The 21,497-nt window shown below is 40.0% G+C and overlaps 1 protein-coding gene across 4 annotated transcripts in view; it reads left to right on the forward strand.

Moving 5' to 3' along the window:
- LOC131884503 (probable G-protein coupled receptor 158) overlaps window positions 1-20,851 on the forward strand; it is a 33,564-nt gene extending 12,713 nt beyond the window's left edge. For all 4 annotated transcript variants that reach the window (XM_059232311.1, XM_059232310.1, XM_059232313.1 and 1 more), the window contains exons 7-14: window positions 3,112-3,180; window positions 3,581-3,690; window positions 10,838-10,983; window positions 15,651-15,719; window positions 18,027-18,165; window positions 18,229-18,334; window positions 19,224-19,409; window positions 19,488-20,851. In XM_059232311.1, coding sequence (XP_059088294.1) covers window positions 3,112-3,180; window positions 3,581-3,690; window positions 10,838-10,983; window positions 15,651-15,719; window positions 18,027-18,165; window positions 18,229-18,334; window positions 19,224-19,409; window positions 19,488-20,582 — 1,920 coding nt within the window. In that variant the 3' untranslated portion in view covers window positions 20,583-20,851. The remainder of the gene's footprint in view (window positions 1-3,111; window positions 3,181-3,580; window positions 3,691-10,837; window positions 10,984-15,650; window positions 15,720-18,026; window positions 18,166-18,228; window positions 18,335-19,223; window positions 19,410-19,487) is intronic.
- The last annotated feature ends 646 nt before the right edge of the window (window positions 20,852-21,497 follow it).

Raw genomic sequence — 21,497 nt, forward strand, 5'->3', positions numbered from 1 at the left:
TGAGATGAGCATTTCAATGGATATATACAGTTTTCAATACAAAACACGTACATACTATTTTGTTACCGTGGTTAATTTAGGCCCAAGATGCAGGGAAGCCGTTTGAGGCGAATATATATGAACTTTATAATCCTGAATTTTCTCCAAATAATTAATTAAGACCCTCAAAACTCAAATAAAAAGAATAATTTGAAAATTAAAACTATTAGTAAAGTGATCTGTCAACCTTTTCACAAAGCTTAGGTGCTACTTTCTGTTCAAATATATAAATTGGGCTTTCATGTTATGACTAAACTTGGTTGAGTATGATTTGAGCCCTAAAACTTTTCCTTTCTCTACCCAGTTTTAAAGTCAGCCTGATTCCCAAAGTTGCCCACCTTATTTACTATTTTACTTTTTTGCGCAATAAATAGCATTCCCTTAGCCAAACTTTAGGGTCGACAATCTGTTGACAGCAATACTTTGAAGCCAGCATCTGAGGGTATAGGTTGAAGTGAGGAAGTAAATTTTGGAGTTGCTGCAATGGATTGGAAGGATAAGGTAGCGTTTGAGGTATTTATAAAACACCAAGTCCCCAGAACCTCAAGCGTTTTGTGAAATTGTATATGTGATCCAGACCGGGTGCGCATATTCATATAGCGGTAGAATATAAACTGGGAATATCCACAAGGCTAACGAGAAAGGGAGGTTTTTGAGGTTTAAGCGCGGGAACAAGAAGCCATTGCCTTTGTGTTCAAGTCCATCAGGTGTCCAGATGAAACCATTTGAGAGGAGAATGTTATTCCTAGGAGGTTAAACTTCTTGACTCGTTCCGAAGCATGCCCATTAAAAAAGAATTCGAAATGAGACAAGCAGCCTTTGTGGAAAACTAAGACCTTCGTTTTCGCCACATTGGCCTGCAAATCGTGTAAAACAGAGAATGTGTCAAGATTGTTTAAAACTTTTAAAGGTCTTTTTGGAGTTTGCAATAAATCACATCTATCTCTCACATCAATCGTCTGCGTACATGATCATTGGTATATTCATTTCCCTGAATGAAATCATCTGGGTCACGGGGCCATCCTGATCACGGGGCCGTCCCAACTCAAGTTGCTCACATGCTCTATTGAGGACTCATCGCAAAAAGGACGCATCCCTCGATAAATCAATTCCAATGGCCTTCAGTTGAAGGATCTGCTAAAGCCAATTCTTTCCAATACTTGATTGACACGGTTTGAGTTTTCTAATAACTTGTGTATTTCGCAATCGATTTTGCATTTTAATTTTTTCTTGCTCCTCCAGCTTACTCGATTTTATTGATCATGAGTAGGGTTCTCAAAATTATGCATAAAAAGGACCTCAAGATGCAAATGAAGATGCAAAAAAACAACCCGGATTCAAATAAGGATGCAAATAAATTTCAAAGATGTTTTACATTGTTACAGCATACTGAGTATCTTAAGCAATTTGTCGCGCTGGACACAAATATTCTAATAACAGTATGCTCTGATTCCAGTGGATCAGCATCTGAACATAAATCAAAGACTCAACTTCCATAAGAACCACATGTAATGTCAGTAGAACAGCTTTGCTTTGTTCAAAGCTCTTAAGGAGATCACCAGTTTTTATACGTTAGGAAACTTACTTGTTTTTATTAGAAATCGACTTCAACCAATGTCATTCTTTGAAAGCGCTCAGTGGCTTGCTGTTTATGAGGTTCTTTTTGATAAATTATGCTCAATCAACATTTCCAGTTTGTTGTACAATCGTTCATGCTCTTGGAAAGAGGTGGCAGGCGGGACCCTGAATTGTCAAGTGGTGCGTGAGAGGCGCCAATTTCTCATTGAAATAATGAAAATACAAATGTTTTGCCCAAACAAAATCAGTCAAAAGAAGCCTAAAATGCATAAAAATATGACAACGGACCAAAGATGCAAATAGAGGTTTAGGATGCAAAAAGATGCACTTAAGGCCCAGGATGCAAATAAATGTTATTTGCGTAATTTGAGAGCAGTAATCATGAGCCCCTTTGTCCGCAATATAGCGCTCTAGGCTTGGTCAACCCCCCCCCCCCCCCCCGGCACGAAGGCCAGATCCAGGGTCTTCCAGGCTCGGTGCATCAGTGCATAATGCGGACAATCTTTCTTGGCACCATTTGGTTGATACACGGTTAACATCAGTGGTCTAGGGGTGTACTTCAATTTTACTTGAAGTGTGGACAGGAGCGTCGGGATGAAACGGTTCGGGAACGGATAAAACAAGTTTTCACTCAACTTGGTCATCGATAGGGCCATTGTCCGCTTCTGGGTGGTTTGGCAATCCCAAATCCTGAATGATGCGGGCAACCGTTGTCCGGTTTGATCTGGTAGAGGTGGCAATATATTGGTTATGGGGACTACTTGTTTCATAATGAGCGCCAAAAAGCGAAGTCACAGCGTTAGTTCTCTTGTTCTCGTGTCCTTTTAAAGAAAGAAAATTAACAACGTTAGGCTATGTTTGACCTTAATGCGTTAACATATCTGTTTTGAGACTCTGTTAGCTTTATTCTATCCAAAAAGAAAGCAACATCGAAAATCAAAGGAGAGCTATGTTGGTTGATAAACGGACAAGGACTCGATTCTTTTGTGTTACATGTCATGAGCGACTGCGTACATAAATATCAATCAAAATAAAGATAAAAGGGTATTTGAAGGAGTATACCGCCCTCCTAGGAGAATAGAAGAATGTTAATTCCTATTTTACATTAGTTAACACTCTTCATACTCAATACAGTGAACAAATATATTATGGCAATATCTCTTCTTTTCGTATTTACGAATAGAGGATTGAAAAGAGATATTGCCAAATCGACCGTTAGTGGTTACTACATAAATTTGACCAAATCTCATTAGTACTCCAAACAGGAGAAACGCAACTTTCGTTCCCGTTCGCATTCCACATCTCTAGAAGCCCGCGATTTGTGATACAGCCAGAAAAAGTGTCTGGCTTCTTTCATGAAAAAAGCCGGCAAACGGCAAATAAGCCGTATTTTATTTAGCTATTTTGACAAACTGGGTCATACCATTTATTTTATATGGAGAGTTTGTGAGTTCTTGGGCACTGAGTAATGAAACAATGCCTTTCTACTTCTAGGTAGTCAGGGCTGCTAGCCCACTGCTCTTGAGGATCATCATTCTTGGGGCCTTTTTCATTTATAGCACGGTAGGTCATCTTATAATAATTCATGTTGTACTCAACTTTTCCTCTATTTTAAGCCAATTTTCACGATTTTTCATCGTTTTATTACATACAAATGAACAATGAAACTGAAGTAGCGTTTTTAGATAAATGAAGTATCAAGGAAGTATCAGGAGAGTAGATAACTACAAAAAAATAAATCTCCAGTCTCTTCTTGGTAAGCTAGTTTCTTTTTTATTTAAAATTTCATGAAATGATGTTCAAAGGCCATTATGAGACATATATTTTATTGCTATGTTAATGAAATGGCAAGGATTTGTGACATATTAACAAGACCACCATACATACATGGTTTGTTGTTTCATTTCTTTTGGAAAACACTTTATTGTGTAAAAAAGGCGATACATCGTTGTTGCTTTTTCAGACTATTGTATTATATCCGGTACCAAATATTGTTACTTGTACAATGAGAATTTGGTTGCGAGAGATTGGATTTGCTTTGTCCTATGGTGCATTGATGCTGAAAACCTGGAGGTGAGTGCCATATTTTTTCTAGCATTTGCCTTGCTTACAACATGATTCTGTAGAGACCCTGAAGAAAAAGTGGGTTTCATATATTTATTTGCTGAATTTAAGACAGAAGGAAAGGATTTGGGAAAGGGAATTAGTGTCAAATATTCAAAATCAATGGCACAATCAGATTTGGTCTATGTGAGTACGTCCAAGGTCCAATACGTCCCAGTGTTTGACACGAAGCTTGGTGTAATTCTAAACCGAATGAGCAAAAACTCGAAATATCATTTACTAACACAACCCAGTAATTGGTAAGCCAAACCGAAATACAAAACTGTTCCTCTCCTAACTGTTATACCTGTATAATCATGTATGCAACATCTGCATTTACATTACAAATCTTTAGTTGGAGGTTTTACCGAAGCTAATTTGATAGTAACCATATAGCAGACTGAGTCTTATTTGTGTCCACTCCTCCGGCTCCAACTGCCGCACCCACGAGCCTGTTGGCGTTGAACATTTTCGTTGTTGTTGGTTGTCTCAGAGCGATCGTTTTCCGGTCTGGACAGGCCCACGCCGTTCGTACCCGTCGCCACCCACCATGCGATACACAGGGTGAGGAAACAAAATTTAGAATCTCATGCAATTCGTATTTACGGGCTAATCTTCTGATCACTCAAAACTCACTGCAAGCAAAACAACAAACCCATGATATTCTCCTTTCTAGTGAGTCATCTCAAGGTACAATCGGACGAAGGGAAGCGATGCAGGAAGCCAAATTGCAACGGATCCGCGATCACCTCCGCGCGGAAATGTATGATCGTTAATATCAGAACTCTCGATTCATCAGTGTTGCGAGTGATGGGGCTAGAGCCGCGGTTTAGGCGCCCCCAGGCCCTTGCAACCGAGCTGCCGCAGGGTGGCGCCGCGGCCTAGGCGTGCCCCGACCCTTGCAACCAAAAGGTTAGGTAAGGGTTAGGCTAGCTTAGGTTAGATTAGGTTAAATCCAAAAATGTCAACACTGACTGTCTTGAGAATCGAGAGTTCTGAAATAGTGCTTGTCCAGTGAACGCGTTCATGAACAACTGACGTTATTCCATGAAGTAAAATCAAAGACAACATGCCCAGCCAAACTGCACTGTGCATGCATTGAATTTTGACATTTATTTCATTTTACCTACTTGTCTAGGCAAATAGCATTGTGGTACTGAGCCAATTTGATAGTGCGTTCTCCAAATCACACCAAACATGTTCATTCTATGGGGTTTTGTAACACAGCTCACTCAAAATCAGTCGATTATTGAAAATTCAATGGGCGGATGGTGCAAGTTGACTGTGATGTTTGTCTTAGTTCTCCCTCCCCAAAATGCTCAAATTCAGGGTGCCGGATCACATTTTTCCTTAAATTTCCTTCACTTGACATGCCCTATTACCGTCCATAGCGGAAATGACCGTAAGCTCATCGCCCACACCCTCTATGTATCCCTGGCCACCTTGTAAAACGCCCAAAATGCCCATGAAGGCCTGGCAGTAACGGCCACAATAAGAAGAGGAATGCGACCTTGTTCGACAAGAGTCATTGCCAAAGTTCATGCACAGGATGCCTGCCGAGATTAGTGCGGACTTGAAGACCATTAGGAGCGCCATTCAGGACGATTGAGGCCTCAAGAAGTATGCCAACCCCCCAAGAATGGTCTCATTGATGCCATGAATGCCAGGAGGCTGCAAGAAAGTCGTCAGCATCTACAAGCACAATAGTAGCATTGTGCTTGTGGATATCTTCTCAGACAAGAATATCTTCACATGATGCAGGCTTGAACCACCGAAGCGACATCTTCCTGGTGAAGTCACTAATAGAAGGCATCTACATGGCAAAGCATCAGGCCCAGATCATGGTCCGTACCGTCGTGACCTTCGACGGCAAGCAGATGGCACCATGGTTTTTCAAGCCCAAAAAGAAAATCGAGGCAGATGTCTTCTATAATATCCTGGGGTATACCATTTGGCCTTGGCTCAAGCATTAGTTTCTCTTAAGCAACTATATGTTGACCAAAGATAGTGACACGTCCAAGCTGGCCAAGAACTTCGCGGCCCTCTAGCCTAATAATTTCGGGCCGTCCTCAAGTCCCAATGCGAACTCACTCTATTTTTAAATTTGGGGCGTCTTGGAGCATAAGTCAAACCACGGACCTCTAGAGATGTGGACTGCGAAAAATTCGTATCTCTTAAACCGTTCATCTTATTCTAAATAAGGACTTCATACGATAACAAGATCTTGTTGAATACATAAACTTGGCCAAATTTGAAACCAAACTCAGCGAACTCAGGAGACATGGTCCAAGTTATGTACCGTAGTAAACAATACATTAAATTCGAATTTTCAACCTGTTCTTGGTCAGCTACATAAGGTTTTGACAACATAACTTTGAAACGATCCACTTCATAAATAAATGATATAAATAAAAATGACCTGCCTTAAATTGACGAGATCTACGTTTCTTATTTTTCTACTTTTTTTCGAAAAGTGGCTCAGAGTTGCTATGACCAAGAGCAGGCCGATTTGGCAGGAAGTTCGTTCGCAGTCCATTTTTCTAGAAGGCCGTGGCCTAACAGAACTTCCCATCCAAATTTGGACTCCCTAAATATCAGCACCGTTGCGTTTCTGTTAGGCCTCGAATTGAGGCCTTGATTAAAAATACTGGAGACCACATTGAATGAAAAAGTTAGGTCTTAATATGCCAGACAAGCCTTGTTTAGAACATGTTCTTAGAAGTTGCTTCAAACCGCCGCCATCAGCCTATTTTGTCCACTTTTGAGAAATGTCCAATCTTACCACATCTGAAACATTTATGCCGGCAGGGCAGTCTCCACCCTTGTTACCTATGCTGACAAAGAAAGCAATTATGTCCCAAGGATGATATCCTGCACTATTTAATTATGTCTACCTTCGACATGTTCTTTATGAAATTCAGGAAAACGTTTACATGGGAAGGTTTAAAACTGAAATCAAGAGATGCCACTAGCCACGCAGTCACCAGAAAATAGTAATCATTATCTCCATTTGGCGAATTTCCAATACAAAAATGGAAGTTATGTAGCAACAACTAGCATCAATCAAAAGCGTAAAGAAATATTGATGACTTGCCTTGATGATTTGTCTCAAAAATGAAAAAATGTGCAAAGCAGAAATTCATGTGTGGTTTTTTTTTTGCTTTGGTTTTTCACGGGCTTTTCTAACCGCTACAGGGAATGTAATCCCCAGTACTATTAAAATGAAAGGTATAATTCGTTTATTTATTAACTTTCAATTTTTATATGATATTTAGTCTACCAACGAATTTGAGTTGGCAGACCGAGACTTGAATGTAGGGTTGATCTGGTATGCTATCTAAAAATTTGTCCAAGTCTGACTTGAAAGATGCAACCGGATAAACAAGGCCTACGTATTTCCTACGAATATGAGAGGGAAGCAAATTAAACAATGAAGGAGCCCGAGAAAGAAGGGATGTGGACTTCATTGTTCGAACTAGCCTGGATTCACGAAGGCTTGAAGGTGCTCTCAAAACGCACATTAAGCTCTGCGGTCACTAGCATCCCTAAATCCGGGGTTGGGACAAAGCTCATGGATACTTTTGAAGACGTACAGTATCAGATACCTTTCGTACCTTCTCTGAACACTGTACAGTCCCAACTTTTTTAGCCTCTCCCAATATGAGAGCTCTCTCAATCCTGTGATGTTCCTAGTGAAACATCTTTGGACTTGTTCGACCTTTTGCAAAAGAAATTCAACAAGTTTGAACTTCATGATGTTCTCAAACACCTTCGCATATTTTGAAGTGAGAGAAATTGGCCTGTAGTTACTGGGGAGCGACTTATCTCCCCCTTTAAAAATTGGAACAACATGAGCTAACTTTAGTGAAAATGGAACTTTCCTGATCCAAGATGCAACGCATCAAGTAGGAGAAAACAGGAGCGAGAACCAGTGAGCATCTCATCAGAAACTGAGATGTCACACCATCAGGACCAGGAGAGCTCGAAAGCCTCAAGTCCCTGATGGCCTCTAAAGCATCTTGATCTGTGACTACAAGATCATCTAAACGCTCAACTTGACTAACCTTGTCAATCTCAACAGACTCATCTTCAGAGGCAATGAGCTGTTGCTTCCGAACTCAGTGGGGATGAAAACATACTGGAGAACTGATCTCCAAGCATGTTAGCCATAGTTCTTACATTGCTAATGGCTTCCCCATCAACCTCAAAAGGCCCAACAGAGTGTTTCATTTTTGTCTCTTAGAGTTCGCATAAGAGAAAAATGCCTTCGGATTCGACCTGACCTCCTGAAACACCTTACTCTCAGTTTGTAACTGGTCATATTCGATGGAGGCCTTAATCTTAAACTACGTCCAATTTTTTTGGAGACTAGCCACAATTACTGGATTCGAAGTGCTCTTCAGCCTTTTTGCTAGTTTGCAAACTCTTTTTGAACAAAGTCTTCTATATTTGGAGTTTTTGTCGTGTACCACCTTTCGGAACACATTCAGAGATTGCTAAACTGGAGCAAACTTCCTTAAAAACTGAAACTAACTTATCAATGGCTGTATCTATGGACGATTCCTGTTTCAGAATTGAAATCAGGTCAAGTTCTTCTAATCTTTCCGTAATCAACGGCCAATGTTCATCTTTGAACTTGAACTTAGCCAAACCGACCTTTTTGACCGGTTTTACCCTAGAGCACGCCGGCTTTTGAGTAATGGTCGACCCTATCTCAAGAACATGATGATCTGACAGATTACTAGGTGTCACATGGACATACTGTATCAGATCAGGGTCATTGGAAAAGACCAAGTCGAGAACACTATTCTCTCTAGTGGCTTCACCAACGTGCTGGGAGAAATTGCGCAAGATCGCGAATTATTCCAGCTTTTCGAACGACTGAGATGTCGATTTCGAAATGGGAATATACCCATCAGGACTAACCTCCCACTCTACAACACTAGCCGGAAAATTAAAGTCCCCTACAAAGAAAACTTTCGAGCAAACTGCCAGATCCAACTCATTTCCAGTGAATTGGAAGCTGACGTAAAAGAGCTTGCTGAACAGAAGGGGGTCTACACATTGTTACAATAGACAGATCAAGCCTTTGGATATGACAACTAAGACCTCTACTTCTCCATTCGACATTTGTACATGACTAATGTGCAAATAATTCCTAACATATAGGCATACGCCCCATGTGGGAATATGGAATTATCAGGGCGTATCCTATCACAACGAACTAAGTTGAAACCACTATGGTTAGTTCTTCATCTAAGACTCCTGGCCGAAGCCAGGTTTCTGTTATAGAGATGAATGCAATCTCTCTCTCAACGGCTAGTTCTTCTAAGATCTTAACTTTTGTGCTGTCTTTTTAAAAATCAGACAATGCACGTTCAAATATAGCCCTTAACGGGCCTCTCTTTTAACGGACCAAGTTCACAAGATCTTGGACTATCTCTCTCAACCGTAAAACATCCCTCTTATTAACAAAGCTACGTTCTACTGGAGGCAAAGCACGAGCTAATGGGGTTGGTTGGGTTTGTGGAATGGGTTGGGCAGCTACATTTGAATAGGAACGTATTTTGGAATAGGGGTGGGGCAAGGAATATTAGGGAGGAGAGTGTTTATAGGAATAGGGGTGGTTTGGGTATTTGAAGGAAGAGGAGGGAATTGGGAGAGAGGGTGGGGGTAGGAGGAGAAGGAGGGAGGAAGCTAAATGGGTTAAGGAAGGGGGGTGGGGTGGGATTAGGTTTAGGAATAGGGTCAGCTCTAAAACTACGAAACTGAGCTATCCTATTTCTCGCCTTTCTTTGCGTCCCTTCTACGTGGACGGAGGTACACCGTACATTAAAGCACGTCTTAAGTCTCATGGACTGACGGCACATGTACGGGTGAAAAAAGGTCAATGTACCTTTGAACATCCCATCTTACTATTGTACCTCTCAAGGCCGAACTTGAGAGGCTTTTGACACTATTTAGGGTGCTCAAACTGACAGCCTTTTCTTCTTCAGGACAAGGCTGCTTTCAGTAAACAGGACAGACTATTTTTTCTACAACTGTCTTTTCTTGCGCTTTTTCAAGAGGAGATACTACTTCAACCTCTACGTTGGTCAAATTAGTCGACTTCTCAACTATTGGGTGAGCCTGTTCTTCAAGCAGCACCCTAGTTTCATTGACCAGGGCAACTAAAGCCTCTATAATAAACGGCTTATTGACTATGGAAGGATCCTTCCCAGCTAAGACCAGGTCCAAACATTGTCTAGCCTCTTTGCTGACTTTTCCAAAAATAGCTTCCATGATGAATGCAGGGGGACCATCTATGAGCAGCAAAATCAAGAGACCAAGAGAATGAAAAGAACTAAAAGGCTGTGCAATCTTGTCCTGATGTATAGGACAACAAAGCAAAATAGGAATGAACTACTTCACATCAAACTAAACATACAATATAAGATAAGAGATAGTAAACAAGAAGAAAGGGACAGAGAAAAGCAAGGAATCAAGAAAATGTAAACTAGGAAAACAACACAAAAACACAGAAATAAACTCAACCAACTGGTCTAACACAAAATATTACACTAATGAACAATAAATTCTAACTCTAAAGGACAATACAATCAAACTGAAGAACTACACATAACGATTTAGAACTAGAAAAACTACACTACAAATCAGAAAGAAACTACTAAAGCTAGACATAAACATAAATGAGCAATAAACTTATTAGGTTTTAAAGTAATTACGTCTTACCAAAGAGCCGTGAAAAACCAAACCTAATTGAGTGAATGAATGGCAATTCCCATTCATTCACCCACACACAAACACCACGAACGCTACACGTGCACAGCAACCAAGGAGCAACAGAGGAAGTCACACCTTGGTTCGAAATTCCTAGGAGATAAGAACGAGAGCAAACTAAATGCGTCTGTTCTCAGCGAGCTCCAAAACAGGAATGAATGAATGAACAGGAATGAATTTGAATTTAATTAAACTTTGTGTTTGTTTAGGAACCTACAGGTTCAATCACTCCCATATCAGAACAGAACTTCTAAGATTTGTCAACCCCATTATCCACGTTTTCACAACTCTACTCATCAACGCACGTACTGAATCACTGATTTCCTTTCAATTTCAGGATATCTGTGATTTTCAGAGTTCGATCTGCAAAGGCTATAAAGATAACTGATATGGATTTAATAAAACGATTAGGAATCATTGTGGGAATCTTTGTCCTCTGTCTTCTAATTCGAACCTTAGTCTCTCCACCAGTGGTTATAGTCGGTGAGTACTCCACATTAAAATCCACCGAAACACTATTCCCCTACCCCAGCATAAATCTACCAATGCAAAATGAAAGAACCCTGGTATCTTTATTTCTGCGATTGCAAACTCCACCCGTAACTTATAGGTTACGCGTAGAATCTTGTCCGTAACAATACCCTCTTAGTGAGGTCCAGCTGTGCAAAGGAAATTGTTTTTTTGCGGACTTCCTTACCGCTACCGGAATTGGAATCCAGCAGTTCAAGACGAGAAGATTATTAATTTTACTTGACTTTTATTTATATATATTATTTGATCGACCAACGAACGAATCAGTGTTGGCTGATCTGGCTAACCCTTGAATATAAAGTTGATCAGGATTTTTCGTCAAAAACTTGTCCAAAATGACTTAAATCCTGCTACTGGATCAACGCCTACATACGACCTACACATATTTGAAGGGAGCAAATTGAACAAATGAAAGAGCCCGAGAAAGAAGAGAGGTGGACTTCATTGTTCTTACTAGTCTGGATTTTCGAGGGCTTGAAGGTGCTCTCAAAACGCACGTTAAGCCTCTACGGTCACTACAATTGACCCTAAATCCTGGGTTGGGACAAAGTTATGAATGCTTTTGAAAACGTACAATATCAGATACATTTCGTACCTTCTCTGATTGCCAATTGCAAATCCGGCTAGCGTTGACTAGTGATGATTTGGGCCTGATGGGTAAAAATTTCCATTTCGAAACCGTCATCTCATACGTTCAAAAAGCTGGGGCAATCAAAAGCTTTCGGTATGTAGCTGCCAGAGTGAAAAGCGTTCTGGACTTGGTTTTTAAAGTGGAAGCTCTCTCCTTATTGTGGGAATTTATAGGCAGTGGAAGTACCAGGAAGTCTGGGCAAGGAAGACACCCATGTGGAGCACATGAAATTGGTTTCAATGTCAAGCAAGTGTATAATTGTCCTGGGTGTTTTCCCTCATCCTTGTTGTTGTCAGGTTTGGGGTAGTCAACAACATTGGAAATGCAGACGACACGGCTATCTTGGCAAAAAGAACAAACCTTTCTTTCAGTTGAACTGACTAACGGATTTGTCTATACCGTATGCCACCAAAATCCAACTAACTCATGGTGAGTGGAAATGTTATTGCGACGAGACTCCGAATCGTTTACGGTGTCGGTTAGGTCGGACAATAGCCTGTTAGTGACTTGGAGCCCTTTGGCGTTAAGTTTGTTAAAAATTTACGACAGGTCCTCCCTTGTGTGGAGATTAACCCTTCACTTACTTCGGAGAAAATACCTGCAGGAACTGGTGAACGGGGAAAGTGGCTATCACACCTCGCTTGGACTTGCTATTCAGGTAGCCATTAACCATGTTGCCATGACCATTACGGGCAACTGGAGGTCCGACCATGCCCGAATCTTTGATCAACTAGCCAGGGCAGAACTCCCTACGTTGAATCTCACCACTAATGCAAGTGAAAAGCTTCATGACTGTCCAGTGGAATGATTGCGACGATGGCGAGAGGAATATCCTACAGGAGAAGAAATTTCCGGAAACAAACATGTCAAAACGTTCTCAAGCGGATGGCATCATCCGAAATTCACTCGGCACAGCTAACACCTTCGTTGCTCATGCGACCAAGTTGTGGAAAGGGACTTTTGCACTAAGATGTATTCAACAAAATGGCCGTTACAGTTATTGCCAGAACCTTTAGCATACACGTAGTTAATTGTAACACATAATAATGTACTTTTATTACTTAATAAATTAAAACTAAAAAAGTGTTTGTCTGAACTAATTGGAACGAAGGAAAAAATATACACGCTGACACACCCTTTGAAGGACCTTTTGAGGTCAATAGCGAAGTCGTGGAACAATGTTATAGAAGTTATGAGAAAGGTTTGGAGAGCTTGACCTCATTTCAATGCTGAAAAAGGAATCATCCATTGATGTAGCATTAGACAAAATGATTCTAGTTTATGAGGGCGTTTGTTCCACTCTAGCAATCTCTAAATGTGTTCCACAGGGCGAGGCACATTCTAAAATTCCGAAGTATAGGAAGAATTTGTTCAAAAAGAGTTGCAAACCAGCAAAAAGGCTCCAGAGCAATTTGAATCCAGTAGTTGTGGCTAGCCTTCAAAGAAAGTTAGAGTTAATCCAAGGTAGAATTAAGGCCTCCATTGAGACAGATCAGTTGAAAAAGGAAAGTAGAGTAGTTCAGGAGGTAAAGTCGAATCCGAAGGCATTTTGCCCTTATGCAAACTCTAAGAAAAAGATCAAACACCCTGTAGGGCCCTTTGAAGTCAATGGGGAAAGTCATAGACAATGTAGAGTCTATGGCCAACATAGGTACTTGGAGCTCAGTGGTTAGTACAGCCCATTGTTCTATTGATGAGTTTGTTGAGATTGACAAGGTCAGTCAAGCTGAGCATTTAGATGATCTTGTAGTCACAGATCAGGATGCTTTAGAGGCCATCAGGGACTTGAGACTCTCGAGCTCCCCTGGCCCTGATGGAGTGACATCTCAGTTTCTGATGAGATGCTCACAGGTTCTTGCTCCTGTTTTCTCGTACTTGATGGGTTGCATCTTGGACCAGGGCAAATTCCCCCTCTTCTCTGAAGGTAGCTCATGTTGTTCCAATTTTCAAAGGGGAAGATAAGTAACTAGTAACTACAGTAAGATAAGTAACTGCAGGCCGATTTCTCTCACTTCGAATATTGCGAAGGTGTTTGAGGAGATCATGAAGTTCAAACTTTTTGAATTTCTTGATACTCATGAAGTTCTTCCTCCTAGCCAGCATGGGTTCCGAGCACATTTTAGCACGGTTACCCAACTGATTGAACATATAGAGCAGGTTATTGAGGGACTAGAGAGCCATGAATCAGTTGATGTAGTTTATCTCGACTTTGACAAAGTAGATCATGGTCTTTTAGTTAACAGGCTCCATGAGATTGGGATCCAAGGCAAGGCTCTCAATTGGTTAAGAAGTTTCATTTCTGGTAGGAAGCAATTGGTTAAGGTAGAGGGATCTCTTAGTGACATATATGATGTCAAGTCGGGTGTTCCTCTGGGTTCCATTTTGGGTCCTCTCCTTTTCATCATCTTCATTGCTCCGCTTCAGAAACTTGGTAGTAGCAATGTCAGTATGTCTTCCTATGCTGATGATACAAAACTGGTAGTTGGTAGGAATGGTCAGAATTCCGGTTGTCTGGTAGAGGTCCTAGACCAAATCTACTCTTGGGTTGCTGCGAGTAATATGGCACTGAATGGAATGAAATTCCGCTCAATGACCTTTGGGTCGACGTCATTAGACACTCCACTATTAGATGATGAAGGTAAGGGCATTCAGTAGGTCTCATCCATGAAGGTTTTTGGTGTAGTCCTCCAAGATAATGGAAAGTTGGATAAGCATATCCAGTTGAAAGTTGGTAAAGCTTTTCAAACATGTGGTTGAATATTTCGCACGTTTAAGTCCAGAGATAGTATCACGATGCTAACTCTGTGCAAGTCGATTTTCCAGCCGCATCTTGAATATGCCTCGCCCATTTGGGCACCAATTAGTTCAGCAGGTTTGCAAAAGCTCGAGCAGGTCCAAAGATGTTTTACTAGGAACATTGAGGTTATGAGAGAGCTCTCTTATTTGGAGAGATTAGAAAGGTTGGGATTGTGCAGTACTCAGAGAAGGTACGAAAGGTATCTGATACTGTACGTTTTTAAAAGCATTCATGAGCATTGTCCCAACCCAGGATTTAGGGTCAATTGTAGTGACCGTAGAGGCTTAACGTGCGTTTTGAGAGCACCTTCAAGCCCTCGAGAATCCAGACTAGTAAGAACAATGAAGTCCACCTCTCTTCTTTCTCGGGCTCTTTCATTTGTTCAATTTGCTCCCTTCAAATATGTGTAGGTCGTATGTAGGCGTTGATCCAGTAGCAGGATTTAAGTCAGTTTTGGACACGTTTTTGATGAAAAATCCTGATCAACCTTATATTCAAGGGTTAGCCAGATCAGCCAACACTGATTCGTTGGTCGATCAAATAATATATATAAATAAAAAAATTCTCGTCTTGAACTGCTGGGATTCCAATCCCAGCAGCGGTAAGGAAGTCCGCAAAAAAATGTAGTTGCTCATTTTGTTCCACTTTTAAAGGGAGGAGATACGTCGCTTCCCAGTAACTACAGGGCCATATTCTTCACTTCGAGTATTGCTATGTTGTCAGTGAATCCGAAGTAATATTTGTTCTTGGGGTGCTAGGGTCGGAGGGGTGAGCCTCGCCAGGCCAGTGAAGCTAGCCATCACATCGTCCTTATTTTGTTCCGATGGACGGTGTCATAGTCCGTATCAGATAAGTCCTCCATTTGTGGGGGTTGCTGGCGTCAAAAATTTTTTTTTAACAAAGGCCGGGGAGGAGAATCGAACCGGGGACCTTTCTTTTGTAGAATGAATTGAACGGTATACAAGATATACAAATGTAACTCTTTCATCGTGATAAGTATCCATAAATGTCCATAGTAAAAAAAAAATCGCGGACTAAAAGACTAGCAAAAGCTGGCAAATTCCTAAGGGTCATTTAAAAAAAATCATACCGTCAACTGAAGTCTCACATAAACGATGTGAAATTGATTCAGCAGATGCGTAATCTCTTTGTAAACAGAAAACATAAATATGAATGAAATTTGCTTTTCAGGACGGACAGCGGAAAATCTAAAGGCATTCCTCTGTCAATCTGATTGGTGGGACCATTCTTTCACAATTTGTAAGTTGAACATACTTTTGAAATGTATTTTCGATTCTGAATTATCATTAGACCAGCCAAAAAAATGTATTGAAAGATGACGGAAAAGGCGATTTGTTAAACCTGGTTCAGATCAGGGCGGTCCCGCCAAACTCTTACGTAGACACAGGATTTGCGATTGGTTAGGCTCCCAACGTGAGTTAGGTGTCATTGAAACCATACCTCATTATTATTATTTATTTATTGTTATTATTATTATTGTTACTGTATTTATTTATTTCGATCCCTTTGCAAACATCGGGGATCTGAAAAGATGTATTAGTGTAAAAATCCTGTCTCTAATTTGTCGTAGGAAAAATTAATTAACTTGTAAGATATTTAGGATTTTTGATGATCATTTTTTTAATAGTCTCCATGATTAATTTCGCATCATAATCCCGTATTTTTTGATCCGATCTGTTCTATGAGTGCTACCACACTTTGCCTCCTATGGTTTTGCTTGCGTAAAAATCCTCCATGCTGAGTTTGAGCGTTTTGATGCAGAACTATCACTTCTAGATCTAAAGTACAAAGTGACAAAAGTTAAAGAATACTCAAGAGTAATTGACATCCAATATTTCATACTTATGGCAACCACCTGAGCCAAAATTTTGCTCGTACATTTTTACTTATTTGATTATTTGGTGGCACTAAATCAGAGATCATGACGTCAGAAACTCTTGTTATCAACAAGACTCTGCGCCGGCTATTGCTGGTTCGAAAACAACTCAAACTGGTTCAAGAAATCATTGAAAAAAGGCCAAGTAGGTGATGCTGGTGTTCAGTTTGGCTGGAATGTGATACTTGATACGTGCAGTGTTGTGAAAAGTAAGCCGATAACTGAAATGACCTTGTTGAAGATTGAAAGAGCTCGTCAAAATCCTCAACAATATTGGAGGTCGGCAGCTTCGAAATATTCATCATTTTCCAAGGGTGACCAATTTTGTTTTTGCCCAATTCTTTAGCGAAGTCATGTTAGGTAAAATATTCCCTTTTGTATTAGTCTTAGCCACTTATTTTTGTTTGATAAATGATCATTCAATGAAAGAAGCGGCAATCTCTTGTAAAATCTAGCTTAGGGGCAATTTGAAGTTTTTTGCATTCGGGCCATCAAGTTTACAGTACATAAGGGATTTGCCTACTTTTATGCAAGCAAAACCATGGGACGCAAAGTATGGTAGCACTCATAGATCAGATCGGGGTGTCAAAAAAATACGGGATTATGATTCGAAATTAATCAGGTAGACTAACAAAAAAATATTTGATCATCAAAAATCCTGAGTATCTTGCAAGCTAATTAGTTTTTCTTACGACAAATTAAAGACAGGAATTTGAAAAGAGTGGACATTTGTGATTTTTGCCTAATTTAAAAAAAATCGCAACACGGGGTGAAAGAGATGGCTTAATCTACCCTTAGATTCATGATATGTAAAAACGGAATTTAGAACGTTCTCCGGATCTGCACCAGAAATCAATGTATGATCGAATATTGCTTTCTAAATCCAAATTTGCCTATTTGTCTCAAAGGCCTTCTCAATATACGGAATTAGCTAAAACGGATTATTAGCTAAATCAGTAAAGGAAAAATGTGTGTACAATTGTACACATCCGACTTGTCTCCCGACTTGTCCATGTGTACACATTCCATTGTGTACACACCTTCACGCACTAAGGTCTCGGAATCTAGCGAAATAATCCATTAATTACTAGAATGAAGATAATTATCGTCTAAAATCTCAGCTGAAAGGAATTAATATGGCCTATTCTGAGGCAATGTCCATTTTTGACCGCTTGATCCACGATGTTTAAAAGCCGGCTCGGTCGGTAGTGGTTGCAATTGAGATGAATTTGAAATGAAAATACGCCTTGGAGAACGGACTTTCGATTAATAGTGGTAAACAATTGTTCACAATTGTCAACAATTTTAGCTTAATTGTTTAACCTTTGACCAACGTCAAAGCGCAATCCGGATTTTCCTCTATAGGTCCTCCAAAAATAAAAATGGGACTCTTTTGGATGATGGGATTAAGCTTTTATTTGGAATAAAGTGAACGGTTTGAGAGAATATATTTTTGGCTTCCATTCGCAGTCTTTGGATTAGATTTGGTGAAGACCTTGGTGGTTGTATGTCTTGTATTTTCAAACTTTATCAGTGCTAAAACGTAACCTTTGTTGCGATTGCAGGTAAAGGCTGTCCCACTAATTTGGCCAAACTTCATTTTCATTTTTTTATATTATACGCCCATCTCAATCTTATCGATTTTAAAACCTCAATCAATTGCCTTTCAGTGGAATTTCTGTTTCTTCTATGGGGAATTCGTCTATGCATAATGGTTCGTAAAGCTCCATCAGAGTTCAATGAAAGCCGCTTCATTTCGATGACAATTTACAACGAATTCTTGCTATCCATATTCTTGAATGTGTCAATGTGAGTCAGTTGCGCGTTATCCTTTTGCCTCACATTTTAATTTTACCACTACTTCGTTTGCAGGTTCTTCCTTCAACACCCGGCTAACCCTGATTTATTATACATTATCTTCTTCTGTCATAGCCAACTGACCATTACTATTCTCTTGTGCTTGATTTTTGCGAGTAAGGTAAGATGGGTGTAATAATACGAAATATAAAACGCTCTATCGATTCATTATTTAACTGGAAGAGGTCAGCTAATACTTTCACGTAAAAGATTATTTTGTTATTCTAAATCATGATCACTCAAAATGCTTTATACTCAATAACGTCCAATTATTTAAAATATTAATTTATTATTTTGCAATATCAAAACTACACTATTTGAATAATCAATGAAGATTTAGATGCAAATCAATGCGGTCTCAACGATGCAATTTATTTTCGGCGTATATTTCTTTCTTTTAAGCTTAAATATGGCAAAGAACAAGTGTCCTTTTCCCTTGAGTTGATCCGTCATACATGCTCCCACCTATCGTTTACAAAAATATCATGATGCTACCTTTATTTAACCAATAACAAGACGATTGTTTGCAAATCTAGAATTATGAGATGGTTGGCTCTTTTTCTTTCTCAAATAGTTGACACAACCTCGATTCATTTTCAAAATGTGCTTGGACGTTCCAGATCCTCCAGACGTATCATTTTTTGTATATTGATGAATTTTCCACGTATTAGTGACGTCGCCTACCAATTTGAAAAGTAGATATACAATTCATTGAACCAATGAAGGATGCCACCATCTCATAATTAAAGACGAACCATTTGACTGGGATTTCATACCATCAACTGGTAAACGGGGAAAGTTAGTATGAAGACGTGAAGTCCCGTGGCACGTATTTTCGATTTCTTAACAATTTCTTTCTCACTAACATATTTTCGAAATGAAGACTCTTTGTCTTAGAGCTTTATTAACTAATAGAAAAATGATGAAGTTGAAATTTACAAATGGAGGTTACAAATTGGGGTTGAAAAGAAAAGAGCTGCGCCAGCAATTTTGTTCTCTTCGTTTTTCAGTTTTATTTAGTTGTTAAAGGGCACGGCAAACCGGACGAAGGTACACTATCAAAGAATGGTCCTGGAAAATTTCTCGCCTCCAAAGTCAGAGCTGCTCATGCTTCTTTGTCCCAACAATCCAACCCTACAATTGGCCAAGTCAGCTCGTTGTGCAATGATGGAATATTATCAGAAAAAGACATACAGGTAAAGTTTCAAGTTCATGTGTTGCAATTAGTTGTGCTTCAACTTTTCTAGTTCTTTATTGAATCGGTTCTTTTTCAGTTGGAGCTAGACAAAATCTTTCAAACTTTAAGCATTCTCAAGGACAAGAACTCGCACGGAGCATCTCATGCAGTGACGTCGAGGATCACAAGTATTCAAGAGGCCTTTAAAGACACTGAAAGGTCATCTGGGATCAATGGTGATGGACTTAGGCAAAGCAGCTTACCACAAGGAGATATAAGAAACCGTGATGAGCCTCTTGCGACCCGACACATTGAAAAACGGTCTGGAAATACAACTTTTGGGGGATTTGGTGGGGCTTTAGTGGTGGCTGAAACTGCAGCGCTTGCTGCTGCAACATTATCAAGTCAAGGAGCCCGAGTGCCTAAGGCAACTATAGAAGAGGAACCCGAAAACTGCTCTCAAACAGAAGTTGAGTCCTCAAGAAATTGTTCAGGAGTCTCAAAGCTCCCCCTTCAAATTTGTCTCGATGAAGCCAAAGTGGATCCAAAGACTTTGGTCGTCGAAAAGGAGCTTAAAATAGATAAGCTGACTTTAGAAAGTCAAAAAATTATGGACTCTGTCGTGAATTTGCCAAAATGTGATAATCCATGCCCCCATTCTCATTCTGGTAGTTGTCAAAGCTCACAAAGTTTTATCTCTTCCGATTGCAGTCATTGTTGCAACCCAATTTGTTCCCTTGACAGCGTTAGTAATCCCAGCTATTGCTCCTTGGGATCAGACTGCTCATACCAATTACAAGGTAGAGTCAGATCGCAAAAGCAAGCTGTCCCAATTGATCTGGTCCACTCTTCGGTATCATTACCGGATCAAGAATCGGAGAGGGACCCTTTCGAAATCTGCCAGAACGGGTCAAATATTTATGCGCAAAAAGGAACATCCAACATCCCACCATATCTCTTTGCCTCTAGTGGCCACTTAGACAGGGAATTTACCAAGCCTGAGCAGGTGATATGTTTTAAGCCGTCTCCACATTCATTGGACAAGGACACGTATGACTCAAACTATCTCAAATCTAAAACCTCTTCAGTTAACCCTGATCTTCATGATACACGATCTGGTCATGAAAGAACGCACAGAATAATCATAAATTTAGACGACAAAAATAGGTTTACGGACGAAGTCACTGTTTAATTACCTTGACCAAAGTTTTGAAGTGTACGTATGCCCGTAAAAGTTCCCTTGAAGCGATTTTGCTGTGCAAGCTTTTTATATTGATTGTGGCCATATATTTGAATGAGCATCCCATATCGTTAAAAGGCAAATGCAATGGATTATAGAAGTGCAACGTGTTTGAAAATGTATCGACGCTAGTGTAGTGAAAGCAATTGTTGAAACTGTGTAACTATCTCAGGGATGATGTGACAATGCAGCAAACGAATAAATACATCCAAAAGCTCTGATGGAGTCTCTTGAATGCAATTTCCAGCAATTTCGACAAAAACGGAGCAGAATTATTTATTGTATCTTCAAAAACGAAGGATAGACTGGTAGGAATCTGCTAAAACGTCCACAAATAACAATTACATTTTCAAATTCTAGAAGGACAAAATTCCGAACACTTTCTTTCACGGAAATTCTATTTGGTGGTTTTTTTTCAATGTGTTGATGTTGAAATGTACAATTTCAGAGAGGAGAGTTGTTGCCGTGGTGGTAGATCGCCTTCTCCACAACCGAATTTGAACTCGGGAGGGTGATCCCTAGCCGGAATATGAATTCTGGAGATGTAAACAAATCGTCGTTGTACCGAATTGTCATGGCGAATAAACCACACAAATATCATTCCTTATTTCGGTCGTCTTTGAATTCTGATGCCATTGCATCGCCGAAGAAATTTCGGAAGCTTTATCTCGGTTGCAGCCCAGACGTTTAAGAGTTTTTGCATATTTAAAACACCAGTACCGTAGTTTGGGATCTTGTATATTTCCAATCAATATTCGACGATCGATTTTTCAAGATGCCTATGGCCAACTTATTTCGATATATTTCGTCTGATTTGAATTTTGAACGCATTGATTGATTTGTAACAGCTCCATGATGGTTAAAAAA

Source organism: Tigriopus californicus, chromosome 8 (genome assembly GCF_007210705.1).
Source record: "Tigriopus californicus strain San Diego chromosome 8, Tcal_SD_v2.1, whole genome shotgun sequence".
NCBI lineage: Eukaryota > Metazoa > Arthropoda > Copepoda > Harpacticoida > Harpacticidae > Tigriopus > Tigriopus californicus.